General features: G+C 38.1%; 1 protein-coding gene across 7 annotated transcripts in view; it reads left to right on the top strand.

The window, feature by feature from the left end:
* SPATA5 (spermatogenesis associated 5) overlaps positions 1 to 17,410 on the top strand; it is a 157,401-nt gene that overhangs the window by 85,960 nt on the left and 54,031 nt on the right. The window contains exon 15 of one of the 7 annotated variants that reach the window (XM_032224532.1): positions 15,455 to 15,747. The exons of the other annotated variants lie outside the window; for them this stretch is intronic. Within the exon in view, the coding sequence (XP_032080423.1) occupies positions 15,455 to 15,469 (15 nt within the window). The 3' untranslated portion in view covers positions 15,470 to 15,747. Of the gene's footprint in view, positions 1 to 15,454; positions 15,748 to 17,410 lie in introns of those variants that run through there. 7 annotated transcript variants of the gene reach the window in all.

Below are 17,410 nucleotides of genomic sequence, written 5' to 3'. Positions count from 1 at the left end.
ACTGGGTTTGAGTTAGCTTCGTATCATTAAGAAATATTAAAACATTGCTTAAACATTGCTTAAAACAACAAGCATCCAGGAAAGCTTTCTATAGTAAGCATGGGTGATAAATAACTAGTGACGAACCGATATGAAACAATAAAAAAGTAGTGACTGTGATAATTGTTGTGTTGTCTATGTCTCAGGAAGAGGTGTGGCTGACTTTGCCTCCAGTAATACTGATGACACGGTCTGATAGACAAGTGCTATATAAAGACAGAAGAATTTATAGGCACCTGAAGGCAATACAAGTTGATGAAACACATATGCAGTGTTAAACATAGTGAATTGAAATGTTACAATGGACTTGTTCCTGCAGTGGGGCTTCTCAGGATGAAATCCGACCCAAATTCCTTAGATTGGAATAGTTTATTATTTAGTCTTGTGGTTCCATACTGAAGTTCACAAACATCAACAAATATTAATTAAAACTCTTAACAGCAAATTTCTTATGGTTTTCTTTAATGACTATGGCACTGTTGCAGCCTGTAAGTTTGCTTGTGACTTTATTTTGGGGGGTTTAATCACATTAATATATCAGTAACATCAAATAATATTTTTAAAGAATTTCTCTCTAGTAATCAGAGAAGAAATTACTAAGATTCCAGTTTTGAACAAATATAGCAATCTTACATATTTCTTCTGTAATAAGTAGTATGAAGATTCTACATATTTTAAAGGCATATACAAGAGACTACTTGAAGGAATTAATGTGAAGTAGACTTTTATACTTCATTGCTAAAAGCAAATATAATTACTTCTTCCCCTTTTATCCCCTAAAGCAGCGGTTCTCAATCTGTGGGTCGCAACCCCTTTTGGGGTTGAATGACCGTTTCACAGGGGTTGTTGAGACCAGCGCAACTCTAAAGTTTAGTCTCCACCTCGCGTTCCTTAAAATACCCACGGATAGGCTCAGGAATGGCCGCGCAGAGCATCGCTGCGGCTCCACGCCGTAAAAAAACATAGGTGCGCGTGCACACCCGTACAATTAGCCTCGGAGACTTCATAATGGAGGGAAAGTGTTTCTGTGAGGGAGGAAGGGGCTTAGGTCCTGCTCCGGACTATAATTGTCCGGGGCATGCACGCGGCTATGTTTTCCACGCCGCTGCCAGGTACTTTTAACTATATCTAAATCCACAACCAGACCTGTCATCAAGAGCCAAGCTCAGGAGCCCGAATTGGCCCCATTCACACAATGAAAACCTACTTGCTAAAAGTACCGTAAACCATGCACAAAGGGAAAGAGCAAAAAAAAAAAATGCAATGCAAGTAAACAACTTAAAAAATGATACAAGTGGAATTATTATTAGAAATAAAATGTAACAGAGAAAATGGTATGTATGAAAATATAAAGTTGGGTTTCCTGAAATGCCACCCCGAGAACCTATCAGAGAAAGTAAATAAGCAAGGGCAACAATAGGAGGGAGGAAAGATGAGGAGGGAAAGGAAGAAAGGGTAAAGCAGAGGGAGTAAAGGGGGGGAATCAACAGTAGGAGGGAGGGTAAGAGGGAGGAGAAGAGAGGAGAAGGGGAGGAAAGAGAGGGGAAGAAGGAGGGAGGAAGGAGGAGGAGGGAAAGGAAGAAAGGGTAAAAGCAGAGGAAGTAAGGGAGGGGAATTAAGAGTAGGAGAGAGGGTAAGAAGGAGGAGAAGAGAGGAGAGGAGGAAAGAGAGGGGAAAAGAAGGGAGGAAGGAGAGGAGGAAAGAAGAAGGCAGAGAAGGGAGGTAGAGAAGATAGAAGGAGCAAGGTTGTTGCAAAATAAAATGGGGTGGCAAGAAAGTGACCCAAACTGTACTCTATATATTTGTAAGAAAATAATGATAAATGATAAATGATAATGATATAATTAATGGTAATTATAAGAGTGTATATTTGTGAATGAACTTGAAAGAGAAAATAACATTTTTTTTAAAAAAAATCAAAAATAAACAATGCACAACGCTTGCCCAATAAATTAAGGTTAAGCTTACCACCATCCCCAAGGTTAAGAACACTCCTGCAAACAACCCCAAACCAACTTGAAGATGCATCCAGGCAGGGTAAGCAAGTTTGTAAATGCAGCTGCAGGCAACTTAGTTAAGGGGGCTGTGGGAATAAAGCCAATGTGTGTCTCTGTGTATGTGTGTGTATGAATGTATAGCAGTGGAGGTTGTCCAGCCTCCAGGATGTGATTCTTCTCAGACCCAAAATTTAGGAGCAGACAAGATGTTGGCTGCCTGTATAAAAAAGATGTGGAATCTCTAGTCTAGAAAAAGAGCAAAGAAGAGCAACCAAGAGGATTAGGGGACTGGAAACTCAAACATATGAAGAACAGTTGCAGGAACTGGGTATGTCTGGTTGAATGAAAAGAAGGACTTAAGGGTGATATGATAGCAGTCTTCCAATATCAATATCTACATTACAATTCATAACAATAGCAAAAGTACAGTTATAGAGTAGCAATGAAAATTTTTTTATGGTTGGGGTTCACCACAACATAGGAACTGTATTAAAGGGTCGTGGCATTAGGAAGGTTGAGAACCACTGCTCTAAAGAGAATAGAGATAATTTTTGACTTTAAAAGTTATAAAACCCAAGCGAGTGAAGAGTCATATACAAATTCAATACAAATTCAGCAATATCTCATAGAGATACTAGTGTGCTTTATGGCTGATAATCAAGACCATGAGGGAAGGTAGATTAGGATTCACAGTTTAAAAGTTTCTAGCTACTTGTGTCAAGTTTCTTTGTTTCAACTCTGTATGTTAATTTTATTCAGTTTGTATGCAGTATGCAATATTTTTCTAGTACATATTGATCTTCAACATTCTGAATTGTAGTAGTTTTCTTCAATCTTTGATTAAAAACAAAATTATTATTTAATTTTCTATATCTTTAACCTAGCATGATTGCTTAGATTGGGGTCACCAAACCTGGCAACTTTAAGACTTGTGGATTTCAACTCCTAGAATTCTGAGAGTTGAAGTCCACAAGTCTTAAAGTTGCCAAGTTTGAAGACCTCTGGCTCAAATTTTAACTATTTTTTCAATTCTGTCTCCCCCTGCATGCGCTCTCTCTCTGTGTCTCTCTTTTTTAAAAAAAGAATCATGTTTTGAAGTTTGGAAAATAATGCAGAATCATTTGAAAAATATTTTCTGACATAATCCAATATGAAAAAGGTAAATAGAAAGTCCTTTGGATATAGTTTTATATCAAGGCTTCAGATGTTCTTTGACCTTTTTAAATATTAAATGAATTAATATTAAATTAATAAAGTATAAATTAATACTATACTGTTTCTCACTCCTATATAGGATTTATATATTGTATAAGCTTTAACTTCAAAGCTATTATTAGTTCTATATTTCAGTGAAATATCCTGTGCATTAATAATTTTAAAGGTACTTTTTTTTGTTAGAGAAAGAAAAATATCTGAAATGGTTTAGAGTTAATTCCAAGTGATTAGGTTTTCATTTTCTTTTTGCATATCATCGTTTAAATTCTGCTGTTTTGACACGTTCTGTCCTAGAGCACTACCTGTTTACAATCCAGTACTTCCATTAGCTTAAGGCCTAACTAAGCCAATCCTGTTCAGTGTTAGTAAATGCCTTACTTTTTGACAGATATTGCAAAAATACTGTGATGAATGTGACAACTTCAGTTTTAACATGGTAGTGATGAGAGAGGATGTGTGTTTGTTGGTAGCTGTATAATTCACAGATCGTACACAAAAAGGTATATATGTGGTTTAGAAAGAAAATTCAAGTAGTTTGCAGTTTTCAAGCCACTGAAAATTCACTTGCTGATACTAAAATACTAATAATTAAAAATCATAAGTTTACAGTCCATTCCAGTGTATAAAATCTACTGATAGTGTACAGAAAGATGCAAGATTTACAACTTTAGATCCAATGTTTACATTTAGATTCCATGCAATCTCATTGTAGTGCTTATATTTCCCAGGCATGAATTTTTAGCTATAAACAAGATTGGCTGCAATTTTGGGGGTTTTATTTTTGAAATTAAATATTAGCAAGTTCCAATGGGGTTTAACCATATAACTAACCTTTTTTTTTAATTACCCCCCCCCAAAAAAAACCAATTTTGATGATTATTCTGGACTAGACAAAGCAGCCATGATTCCCAATGATGATCAGTTTTTCACTATAAAAGCTCTGATGACTTTTTAACTTAAGATATTCGTATAGGTTCCAATCATGCCTTTCTTATAGAGCAAAATAAATTAATAGTCTAGAGAGTAAGGAATGGTGGTAAGCTACTTGACAGTCATTTTGAATACCTAATATAAACTCAAAATACATATTACCAGGTTAGCCTACCCTGTCTGATTTCAAGAAATGAGTATAATCTTATATAGTATGCAAGGGTATCAAAATAGTGCTAGGATTGCTGAAAATCAAATTTGAAATGTTTTGGACAATGCTGAGAATTATAAGGAGGGGAAGGATGAAATATTTTCTGCCTATGTTTGTTTCCAAAATAACTTCACATTTCCCATAATACCTAAGTATTCTATAATCCTTAACTTCAGTCCTTTGGGTATTGAAGTTGAAATTTGTAATTCCTCAAAGTTTTCTTCCTACTGTAGAAATTGAGCCTACTGTCTCTTTCAAACTATTAACTCACATTTTCTCCATCTATTTTCCTAACTTTAGTAGAATTCCTAAAAAGCTTCACAAATTTATTTAATCTATTTTTCAGCATATAAGAATAATTTGAAATTTGTTCATTCAATTTTTCCTAATCATCCTGAATATATTAAAATACATTAATTTTTATGCCCAAACTCTTTACTACATTATACATTGTATCTGTAGATCTGAGGGAGATGGGCAGTAAAGAAATAGGAAATATACATAAAATAAATAAACATTTGTTGACACTGATTTAAGTTCTCAGCTGACATGAATTATTTGCATACTAAAGTACATGCTTACAATGTTGTTGAAGTGCAAAGATACAGCATTTATGCACATGCTAAATATTTCTCATAGCTACTCCAAATGCAAATTATTTTAACATTCCTCTAGTTTACCATCTAAATAACCAATTTCATTGTATTTAAGTACAGTGACAATAAAGATTATACTTATACTTATAAATTTTATCTTTTTTTATTTTTAAACTTTCTCACAGCAGTCATGACTTCCTTTTCAATATTTTTCTCCCCGGACACTAATATTTATAGAACAGTCTTTTTATCCATTTTTTAAAAAAAATTTCTGGCTCATCTTCATTTTTGCACCTACCATCTTCCCTATTTGGTGGCGGTGAGGTTTTGTTTTTTGTTTACTCTTATTTTTGATACAGATATTCCTTGCCTTATGACCATTTGTTTAGCAACTGTTTGAGGTTATAAGTACATGGTCCTGAAAAATGTGACTTTTGTCCAGTTCTCCCACTTATTACAGTCACAACATCCTCTTGGTCATCCTCATCAACATTTGCAACCTTCCTTAAATTCTAAATTTTAATGCTGTTTAATGCCTTTTCATACTTGTAATTTAATCCTTTTTTTTTTCTAGTGAAGAAATTCAGTTTGAGTGATAATTGAATAAGAATTGCCTCTTCTGCTTTTCCAGTATAGTATGAGAAAACAGATTCGTCCAGTCCTACTTCCTATTCAATGCAGGATCTGCTATAAACAGATCCTGTTTGGAGCAGGAGTTGTTATTGAACTACAGCTTCCATAATCAGTTACCATAACCATGATGATGGAAGTTGGAATTACAAGAAGTTCTTGACTTATGACCATAATTGGTACCAGAATTTCTATTGTTAAGCAAGGCAGTTGTTAAATGTGCCACGTTTGATTTTATGACTTAATTTTGATCATGTGATAATCAGACTGAACCTGACGGAGGAGTCAAATGCATCATCAGTCTCAAATCTTTTCGTGCCTATAAGAGATCTAAGTTCAGCCCACCTTCAATTCCATTGACTCATATCTATTGCCAACTTGTTTTGACTGTTAGTGCAGATTCTTGTAGAGAGCTTAAGTATGCCATAAACTTTATACTCATTTGAACTGCCTGGATTTCCTGATTCCTTGCGCTTAACAATGACTTTGGGGATGCTGTAAAAGTCATAAGACTGGTTGTAAATTTTAACTTCAAATAGTCACTAAGTGAATGATTATCTGTTAGTTAATTAATTAATTAACCTTGATGATTACCTGTATAGTTCAGCCACATCTGGAACCTGAAAGTTTTGGCCATTGATTTAAGTTGTGAGTAATGCTATCATCTGAACTGAGCCATTTAGTGCCATACATTATGGCACTTTGGGCAATATCCTTCCACTGCTTTTGTTTTTTCCAACATTGCTTTGAGATGATAGCAGTAGACTTAATAATCTCAAATTTGTCTTATATTTTTTCACAATTTAATTATATGATCATTACTATTTTGCTTCAAATACCATTTTTTAAATAATAAAAGAGCAATTCTTTAAAATACTTCGGTTGTTTTGCTGTAATGGTAGGATCTTGGATTAGACAGTTAATGACAGATTTCCATGTGGATTTGTTTGGAACATTCAGTTTATGGAATAGTCTAATTAGTAATAAATATTATGTAGCCGTGATGCATTGTCATGTCATATTGGAATTTTGATATCATTTGAAGGACACTCTCATAAAAGGTATGATGGATCACAACAGCCACTTGGAAAAATCAGGAATCATAAGATTTCTCCTTTCCTCTCCTTCTGCCTTTATCAAACCTCCTATATTTGCTGAGGTTTATCTTCTGTCTTCAATATCACATGCATCATTAGAATCTTAAAATAAAAATATATTGAGCAAATATATCAACAAAACAAAGAAGAGGTCTTAAATTATAAACAACAACTCCAGGCTTGGGATAAAAGTCAGGTTTTCAAAGCTTTCCAGGAACATAGGAGAGATGGTGCCATATTTATCTTGGAGGAGGGAGGAATACCGTTCTAGAGGAGGGGGGCCACAACAGAGAAAGCATGCTTTCTAGGCCCTACTTTTCTACTTTGGATTCAAGTAGATGCCCATTTCTACCATATTGGAGCTATAAAAATCCAAACAGCCAGTGATGGGAAAAGAAAGGTCAACTCCTTGTTCCTATCTACCAGTCACCCCAATTTTTGCCTTCAAGATATGATAGCTCTTGAAAAATGGGCAATAAATTTAACAAACAAATGTATGAAATAAATATAAGGTGCCAGATTTTCGGATTGGTAAAGAGGGACACCTTTGACCGGGGGGGGGGGGGGGGGGGCTTGATTAAAAATTTTATACGGCGCAACAAAAATTTTCATACAACGCAAAAATAGTATTGTAATATTTTTTTATTTCAACATAACTACAATTTACAAATATAAATTGTAACTGTTGCCAAACATCAAAATTTTGATCACATGACCATGAGGATGCTGCAATGGTCGCTAAGTGTGAAAATGGTTGCTAAGTGTGAAAAATGGTCATCAGTCACTTTTTTCAATGCCATTGTAACTTTGGTCACTATACCACCTTTCTTGCCACAGTTCTTAAGTGAATAACTGCAGCTGGTATTTTGTATTTTGGATAGAATCTTTTTTTAAAGACAATTTTAAAAAAGAATCCACACAGAATAAATTGAAGTAAAACTATTTTTAAAAATTCTATGCACAATATATTTCAAAGTATTGTGCATAGAATTTTTAAAAATGGTTTCACTTCAATTTATTTTGGATAGAGTCTTTTTTTAAAAAATAGTCTAAGACAATTTAAAAAAAGAATCCACATAGAATAAAACTATTTTAAAAAATTCTATGCACAATAAATAAAATATTATTTTAAAATACAATAAAAAATAAAAGAAAAAAACCCAGCTCACTTACCAGCAGGCAGGCAGGCACTCCAAGTCAATCCAGAATGATGTAGATGTTAATACAAAGAACTGAGCAAACTGGAGGTTGTTAGGATCTGGATGGGGGTGAACAAACTTGTGCTCAATCCCAATAAGACTGAGTGGCTTTGGATGCTGCCCCCGAAGGACAGCTTAGATAGTCCATCCTTAACCCTGGAGCGTGAAAATTTACGCCCCTCAGAGAGGGTCCGCAATTTGGGGGTCCTGGATTCGCAGCTGAAACTGGAACATCATCTATCGGCTGTGACCAGGGCCCCCCCTTTGCCCAGGTTCGTCTGGTGCACCAATTGCGGCCCTATTTGGATCGGGAGGCACTTCAAACGGTTACTCACACCCTTGTCTCACCTCAAGCCTGGATTATTGCAACGCGCTCTACATGGGGCTACCCTTGAAAAGCGTTCGGAAACTGCAGTTAGTCCAGAATGCAGCCGCGCGAGCGATATTGGGTGCACCGAAGTACACCCACATGACACCTGGCTACCAATTGGTCTCTGGACGCAATTCAAGGTGTTTGTTATTACCTTTAAAACCCTACATGACTTAGGGCCAGCGTACCTTTGAGACTGCCTACTGCCACATACCTCCCAGCGGCCAGTAAGATCCCACAGATTGGGCCTCCTTCAGATGCCGTCAGCCAGACAATGTCGGCTGGCGGGCCCCTGGAGGACAGCCTTCTCTGTCGCTGCTCCGACTCTTTGGAATCAGCTACCCCCAGAGATCTGGACCATACCCACTCTCATGGCCTTCAGGAAAGCTGTAAAAACTTGGCTGTTCCGGCAGGCCTGGGGCTGTTGACCTCATTGTTGAGGTCCAGCCCCGATTAGAATGAATGTATGAGGTGTTGCTATTTTAAACCGTTTTTTTTCTGTATGTGTTCGTTATGTGTCTTTTTTTTCTCTTTTTTGTAAGCTGCCCGGAGTCCTTCGGGATTGGGCGGCATATACATTTTATAAATAAAATAAATAAATAAATAAATTAAAATGGTGAAATTAGTCAGGAAAATATTTTTCAAAGAAACTTTGCCACCATTTTTTCCACACGAGCCGACCTCCAACTTCCATGCCCCTCCCCTCTGGGAAATCCAGGAAGGAACACTCGCTACTTCTCTAGCCAAGTATTTCCTGGAGCTCTATGGTACTGGGTCATTTTTTTTTATAAAAGTAAGTAAAATGGGCGGGGGGGGGGTCTGTTTTCTTGCTTTAACGTTTTATCTTCAATGAAAGTACTGAGACAGAGAGAGGGTTTAAACAGAGTGTCTTTTGTCTTGCCCCAGTTAGGATTTCTTAAGCAAATCCACTGGGCTTTCAACATGAAGCCAGAAAATCAGGACTTTTTTAAAACGCCCCGGGACACGGGACAAATTGTTAGAAATTGGGACGTCTGGTTACCTTAAATAAATATGAACTATAGCCAATAATTAAATACAATTGTTGAGTTACTTATACTCATATTTTCCACACAGTATTTGATATTTGTTCTTTTTCTTGTACCATTTCCATCATCAGATGTTGGTGATCATGTTGGCAATCCTATTTTTATCAACAGCCGCACAAAAAAGTGCTGTTGAGTTTTGTCCAAACTAGTCCCTTAGATTTTGAAGACATGTTCTTCTTCTGCCTGGCCCTCATTTGTCTTAATCTTTCCTTGGAGAATTAAGTGAAGCATGTCATATTTTTCTGGATCACATGTCCAAAATAGTATAACTTTTGCTTTTTTATGGTTTTGATTTATGGTTTCAAGGCGGCTTATCACCTCCTCATTTCTGATTTTGTCAACCCAATTTAAATGTAACAGCTGCCTGTAAATCCACATTTCAAATGCTTCTACTTTCTTCAACTGGCTTTCTGTCAGAGATCAACTCTCCACTCTGTAGAGCAGGATAGACAAGATGTAGCACCTGACAAGTCTGATGTTCAGTCTTAGGCTTGTGTTGTGACCAGGGGTCGGTTTCTGCTAGTGTTACTGCTGATTAGGTGCATGCACAATTTGTATGTGGTCCATGCATGTGCGCAGTTGCCTGTAAATATGTCTGTGCATGCACAGAACATTACAAATGTCAAAAAACATGCGGTGGCGACAGGGGAACTGGTTCGGGGGCATGGCAAGCCTGATGTCCCTACCAGTTCGGCGACCCAATTGCAAATTCTAGTACCGGTTCGGCCAAACTGGTGCAAACCAATAGCAACCCACCTCTGGTTGTGACTACAACAGCTGTTCGAGCTTTCTCTATCCTTGTTTTTACTTCAGTGGCCATGTTCCAGCTTTCCTATAAATTAAAACCAAGGTACATGATCCTTTCAACTTTTTCTAGTGGTATTCCTTCCAAAGTTATTGGTGGTAAATTAATGGGTTGTTTGCTGATGAGCATGATCTTGGGTTTTGAGGTGTTAAGCTTCAAGCTGTATTTTTCAGATATTTCTGTGACTCTGTTGATGAGGAATTGAAGGTCTTCATGCTCTTCATGGAAAGCAGAACTGTGTCATTTGTTTGATATTTGTTAGGCCAGGTTATTATGCTCCCTGTTGTGTAGTATGCAGTCATATATAATTAAATTCTCAGGTTTGAATAGTTGACAGCTGATTCAACTGTTTTCAACTAAATAAAAATACAAACAACGTATAGAACAGTGCTATAGGTTTTGAGACATACAGTATATGCAAGGGCATACATGTTTATAAATTTGTATTTTGGTCTCTGATAATTCTGATTGTGTATGGTATGTTTTAAAAAATCTGCTGTAAATAAATTTATATTTTAAAATCTAATACTCTTTTTTACATAATTTATTCTGGTTTATTCAGCTTACTTTCTTTTTTAATTTTTTTTTTATTAACAAACATGTAAAATACACACACACAAAACTTAGATGTACACCACATTTGCACAATACAATACAAACAGGAGCTTCCTGTTCTTTCTAATAGCAATTATCAATCGATACCACTCACCTTATATTATTTCCTCTTCTATTGTATTTCATTTGGATTTCACCATTCTTAACCCTCTTATTTTACTCATAACTATTATTTTTTGAGTTTTGTTATATTCCTTCATTGATTCTTGTTTCTTTCCTCCATCCACCTATAACATTTATAGCAATAGCAATAGCAGTTAGACTTATATTTGTATTTTGTATTTGTATACTTTATTTGTATGCCGCCCTTTTCCCTGAGGGGACTCAGGGCGGCTCACATTTCAGGGGGAGGGGGAAGACAAACAAGTTACAACAAGAAGACAGTACATTGTTAAAAAAAAAGCTCAACAGTCATACCATTCGGGTGGGGTTAAAGTCATTAGCCCCAGGCCTGCTGGGACAGCCAGATTTTAAGGGCAGTGCGGAAGGTCTGGAGGGTGGTGAGGGTCCGGATCTCCACGGGGAGTTTGTTCCAGAGGGTCGGAGCAGCCACCGAGAAGGCTCTCCTCCGGGTAGTTGCCAGTCGACATTGGCTGGCTGATGGAATTCGGAGGAGGCCTAATCTATGCGATCTTATTGGTCTAGTGGAGGTAATTGGCAGTAGGCGGTCTCTCAAGTACCCAGATCCAATACCATGAAGGGCTTTGTAGGTGACAACCAGCACCTTGAAGCGCACCCGGAGATCAACAGGCAGCCAGCGCAGCTCGCGGAGGATAGGTGTTACGTGGGTGAAACGAGGTGCACCCACGATCGCTCGCGCGGCCGCATTCTGGACCAGCTGAAGTCGCCGAATGCTCTTCAAGGGCAGCCCCATGTAGAGCACGTTGCAGTACTCCAGCCTAGAGGTCACAAGGGCACGAGTGACTGTTGTGAGAGCCTCCCGGTTCAGGTAGGGGCGCAACTGGTGCACCAGGCGAACCTGGGCAAATGCCCCCCTGGTCACAGCTGACAAATGGTGTTCAAAAGTCAGCTGTGGGTCCAGGAGGACTCCCAAGTTGCGGACCCTGCCTGAGGGGCGTACAATTTGACCCCCCAGCCTGAGAGATGGAACACTTGGCCAATTAGTGGGAGGGAAGCACAACAGCCACTCGGTCTTATCTGGATTGAGTACAAGCTTGCTAACCCCCATCCAGTCTCTAACAGCTTCAAGGCCCTGGCTCATCACGTCCATCGCTTCATTGAGTTGGCACGGGGCGGACAGATACAGCTGTGTATCGTCCGCATATTGGTGGTATTTTATCCCGTGCCGTCGGATGATCTCTCCCAGCGGTTTCATGTAGATATTAAAAAGAAGGGGGGACATACATATATACCGCTTCATAGGGCTTTCAGCCCTCTCTAAGTGGTTTACAGAGTCAGCATATTGCCCCCAACAACAATTTTACCCACCTCGGAAGGATGGAAGGCTGAGTCAACCCTGAGCCGGTGAGATTTGAACAGCCGAACTGCAAAACTGCAGTCAGCTGAAGTAGCCTGCAGTGCTGCATTTAACCACTGCGCCATATCTGGTAGAATTCTGGTTCTTCTTTTCCCTGGATTTCCTTAGTTAGTTTGTCCATTTCAGCACAATCCATAACCTTTCTTATTATTTCATCTTCGCTTGGAATTAATTTGTTTTTCCATTTCTGGGCAAAGGCAATCCTTGCCGCCGTAATTATAAGTAGTATTAAATACTGGATTTCTTTTTGTATTTCGCAGACATTATTCCTAATAAATAAATTTCAGGTTTCCATTTTATTTTAACCCCTGTTATTGCCTCCAGCCAATTTTTGATCCTTTTCCAAAAAATTTTAGCCTCCTCACAGATCCACCATAAATGGTAATATGTTCCGTGTATTGATTCGCATTTCCAACATTTTGGGGAGGTATTTGTTAAGATTTTAACTAACCTTGTTGGTGCCAAGTGCCATCTGTAAAACATTTTGCTTACTTTCTAATATTCTGTTCATGTCCTGTATTATGTGTATTATATTTAATGGCTAGTATATCCAGTCCCTTCTAATTTTATTCAAAGTGAGTATTCATTTAAACTATGTTCAACTGAACCTGAAAACTAAAAAGAAGCTCTTGTCTGTTCTTAAAGTTTTGATTAACATGTATTTCCTTCTGTAATCATCCATGGTACTTCTGTATCAGTGACGTGCAGTCAGGGGAGGCAGGGCCTCACCACTGTCGTCATGAAAAGAAAAAAAATGTAAAAGGAAAAAGGCTGAGGTAGTTGCTGCCAGAGTCACAGTGGATGACTCTGTTTAGTGCTTAACTGTTTAAAAAAGCCTCTTAAAAAGTGCCCTCTACAGGAGGAGGCGGGAGAACCACATGCCTCATTTAGTCTTTATGATCACTCGAGCAGAGTTAAGCAAGGGTTAAAAGCTGAAAAATTCCTTATATAGATGAGGCACTTGGTTCTCTTGCCTCCTCCTGTAGAGGGCGGTTTGTTTTAGAGGCTTTTTTAAACAGTTAAGCAGAGTCATCCATTGGAGACTGTGGCAGCAGCTAACCCAGCCTGACCTCAGCAGCTCTTGCCTTTTTCCTTTTACATTTTTGCATTTTCATCATGGCAGACAAGAGCAGAGTTGAAATCCTCTGTGAAACAGCTGGAAAAGGTATGTGGGTTAGAGGGAGGGGGAGGAATTCAAAATTAATGTAATTTGTAAGTAATTGTATTATTGTAAGTAATTTGTGTGTGTGTGTGTGTGTGTGTGTGTGTGTGTTTTACCCGCCTCTGCTGGCGCACGAGCTGGCACTTTTTTTATGTCGGACATAGCGGCAGGGCTTTTGGACATAGTGGCAGGGCTTTTAGACATAGCGGCAGGGCTTTTGGACATAGTGGCAGGGCTTTTGGACATAGCGGGATGCCTCTATGTCGGACATAGCGGCAGGGCTTTTAGACACCCCGGTGCTGTGTCCGCCATAGAAGTGGGACATCTCTATGTTGGACACAGTGGCAGGGCTTTTGGACACCCCGGCGCTGTGTCCGCCATAGAGGCGGGACACCTCTATGTCGGACATAGCGGCAGGGTGGCTTTTGGCTCTAGCACCGGGGGTGCTAGAGGTAAAAGCCGCCCTGCCACTATATCCGCCATAGAGGCATCCCGCCTCTATGCCAGACACAGCGCAGGGGCATCCGAAAGCCCTGCCGCTGTGTCGGACATAGGGCGGCTTTTGCCAGCTTGCTTTGCCAGCCATAAACCTCACTGCACATCACTGTTCTGTATAGTTAGGAGTTTTCATTGAATTTAAGTTAATACAGTGATTGTCAAAAAGAGGTATAGCAGGGGAGGAGGTATAGCAGGGGAGGCTCTTATAAGCTCTATAGGCTCTTATAAGAGAAAGGAGACCTCTGCTTTGGTGCACATCACTTTTTCTAAGTTTGTTGGCCCTGTCCTGGCCTCAGGTAGCACAATTGTTGGGCTCCTTAATATCTAACTCTAGGTAAACACCAAACCTTTATGGAGTAAATCCCTCCATGCTAGGGTGTTAGACAAATATATGAACCTGGCGTGTATTATTGACTAGGAATAATGGAAATATAGTCCTGCCAGAAATCTGTCTGGCCAACTTTCAAATCCTACAACAGTTTCATTATCAAGTAGAGGAGGAGAACTTGTGATCCTTATGATAAGTATTAGCTGTGTCGCAATGTGATCAATTATAAAAGCATCTGTGAAGATGCATTTTGGCATCTTGATAAATTGGGCTTCTGCTGATGTATTCTAGCTGCCCAGCAAAAATTATCCGTTAATTACTCAATTTTTGTAATGGTTTGTGGGAAAGGCCTTGATAGAATGTGCTAAGAGAAGCTGAACAGCTTAGAGACAGCATAGTCCACAGCTGGATAGTGGGCAGAACAAGAAGTTAGGAAGAAACCTTCCTATTTTCTCAGGCTGTAATGGAGATGAAGGGCGGAGAGTGGGGTGGAGGGGACAATTGTACTTTCACATTTATAAGATTCTTTTAACATAGCTTTACAATAAAGGTAAAATAACCCATCTGGTCTACCTTGTGATGCTGACAATCTTGCAGTGAATACTGGGATTTCTAGGGCTTTGGGTGTTGGGTAACTTCATTTTCCATATTCTGAGTGATGATTCTATCATAGCTTGTGAAATTCCATGGCAACTATGGCTTCATGGGCAGGACATAAATATTATAAAATAAATAAATAATTGAGCCTGATTATTTTATACCGGCACAGTCATATAAAGTTTCTTCTTTGCATAAAGTTGTACTACACGCATAGAGAGAGAAATGAGGCACATAGTTTTAGGGGAGAGCTCTCTTTTACCCAAATTCACATGTTTGTTTAAATTACTAATTGAACATTTGTAGAAAAATAACATAAAGTGTAACGTGGGCCAGATCTCTCCGTATCTTCCGATCTTGTGCAATATTAAGCATGAGAGTATTCATATTGGCATGAGTTGGAAATTGTATTTGGATATCAAAGACCTCTATAGTTAACAAGACAGATTTTATTTGCTAAGTCATTTCTCTCCCTGCTTCTCTTGTTAAAGATTTAACTTTTTCAAATTATATAATTCTTAGGAATGAACTACAATGATTAGGATAAACTGGGATTAAAAACTGAAATAATTACTTTGTCATTTTCTCCTGCCTTTTTAGGTTACAAGGAAATGATTATGTACAACTGCTATGCTGTAGCAATTAGGAAGTTGTTAGTAAGATCATCTGTTCTGAATGAAGATTTTTTCAGTGCATTCAGCAGAGATTTTGGTGACACTGAAAAGTTAATGAAACTAGTTTCTGTTGTCAGGTAGCTTTAGGATGTCCTATGAATACAGAAACCACCGTAAGCATTTTTCTTTTGCTTTCAAATCTTGATCTTAAAAAAAGCATTTCTCTTGCAGAACAAGGACAGCATGTTGTAGCTTGTTGGAATAAAACTTGCCCACCAATGTAAAATGAGAACATTAATATTTCATGTGGGAACATGACTTGCCTTTAAACTGACAAGATCATTGCAATTTGAAAACAACATAGAAATCCAACAAGCCCCAGCAAAATTCTATTTTTGTTAAGCTTAAAAAATAGCTTTCTAAAATGTGTTTGCTACTTGGATGTTATGTTAAAACATTAAATTAATGAACCATACCTAAGCATTGTTATATCTTAATTTGCTATTTCCACTTGGATTATCTTTGTATTCATTGTTCAGCATTTATTCAAATTGGGATTACTTTTAATTTTTTTTGTCATCTTGTCACTGTCACCTCAAGTTTCCAGATCCCTCCCTCCCTCCCTGAGAATGGAGTTGTGGATGCTCTATTGCTGGAGGTTTTCAAAAAAAGGTTGGATAATCATTTGTTCAGGATGGTATAAGGACTCCTGCTATGGGTAGAGTGTTGGACTAGAAGATCTCCATGGTCTCTTTCAGCCTTATGATTCTATGATAGTACTAAAGAAATATTTTGATAGAATGTAGCAATACAAAGAATGAAGAATTGCAACAACTCACACTATATTCAGCATTATGATTTTTCATAATCAGAAAAAAACCTTATTTATTTCTTTATTTACAACGTTATGTTTTGTAATATAGGATTATCTCTGGATAAGGAGAAGAGTGGAGAATTACTCCATACCTATTGCACACCTATTCATTTCTGCCTCCTGCCTTTTATCCCTAGAGCTAGGGTGGGGCTTAGCTAGCAGCAGTAGCTCTTCCATCCCAAGAACCAGCCCATAGCTTCCTGCTGCTCTCCTCTGCCTTCTGTGCATCTATGCATCAGGCATGGGATCTAGCTGTTCTCTTTGTCATCAGCCACCTCTGGGACTGGGGGCTGTTGACTCTGCTTATGGGGGCTAATGGATGGCCCAGGCTCTGCCTCTGTTTTTATCTCTGACAGCTCCAGTCCCTCTTCTCCATCGGAGCTCTCAGATTGCCTGGATGCTGGCCTTGATTCCCACTCCACCTTCTCATCTGATTCGGCTGCTGGAGGGGCCAGCGGCTGACAGGTCACAACACTAAGACTGTTAGTAGTAAAAGCAAGTAATATAAAGTTGGTCTTTTTGATCAAGGTTAAAATAACCCAATCTGTTGTAATGTTCAGGTAGCCCTTCATGGGGATTTTCTGACATCAAGATTGAAAAGATATTTTATGGTCTTATAGATAAGGTTTGAGATGAAGAGATATTTGTTTAACCTTATGAAAGTGAAGAGTTATTAAGTCTGTTTATATGTATTGATATAAGGGTTGGAAGTCACTTCTTTATATATTTTTCTCTTTTCTTGTACTTTTTATTCTGTGTTTCCATACAGTTTTCTTTCTCTAAATTCAGTTTGTATTAGTTTTTACTATTCTAATTAATTTTTTTAAATAAAATTATATTTGGAAAAAATATAATTTTGCAGATTTTATATATTTAGAGAATAAAATATTATGCTGTATGAACACTATTTTCTATCCATAGAAGAATTCAAAATAGAAAATAACTCTGGATATTTAATATTTGAACTCCAAGTCCCAAGTTCTAAAAGATAATTGTTAAACCAAGAATATAAAAAGTTCCATTCCTCCATTAAAAGCTACAGTCCTATAATATGAATTATTATATGAT

This window comes from Thamnophis elegans, chromosome 9, assembly GCF_009769535.1.
Source record: "Thamnophis elegans isolate rThaEle1 chromosome 9, rThaEle1.pri, whole genome shotgun sequence".
In the NCBI taxonomy this organism is placed as follows: domain Eukaryota; kingdom Metazoa; phylum Chordata; class Lepidosauria; order Squamata; family Colubridae; genus Thamnophis; species Thamnophis elegans.
This window is presented reverse-complemented; position numbering and strand designations above follow the sequence as displayed.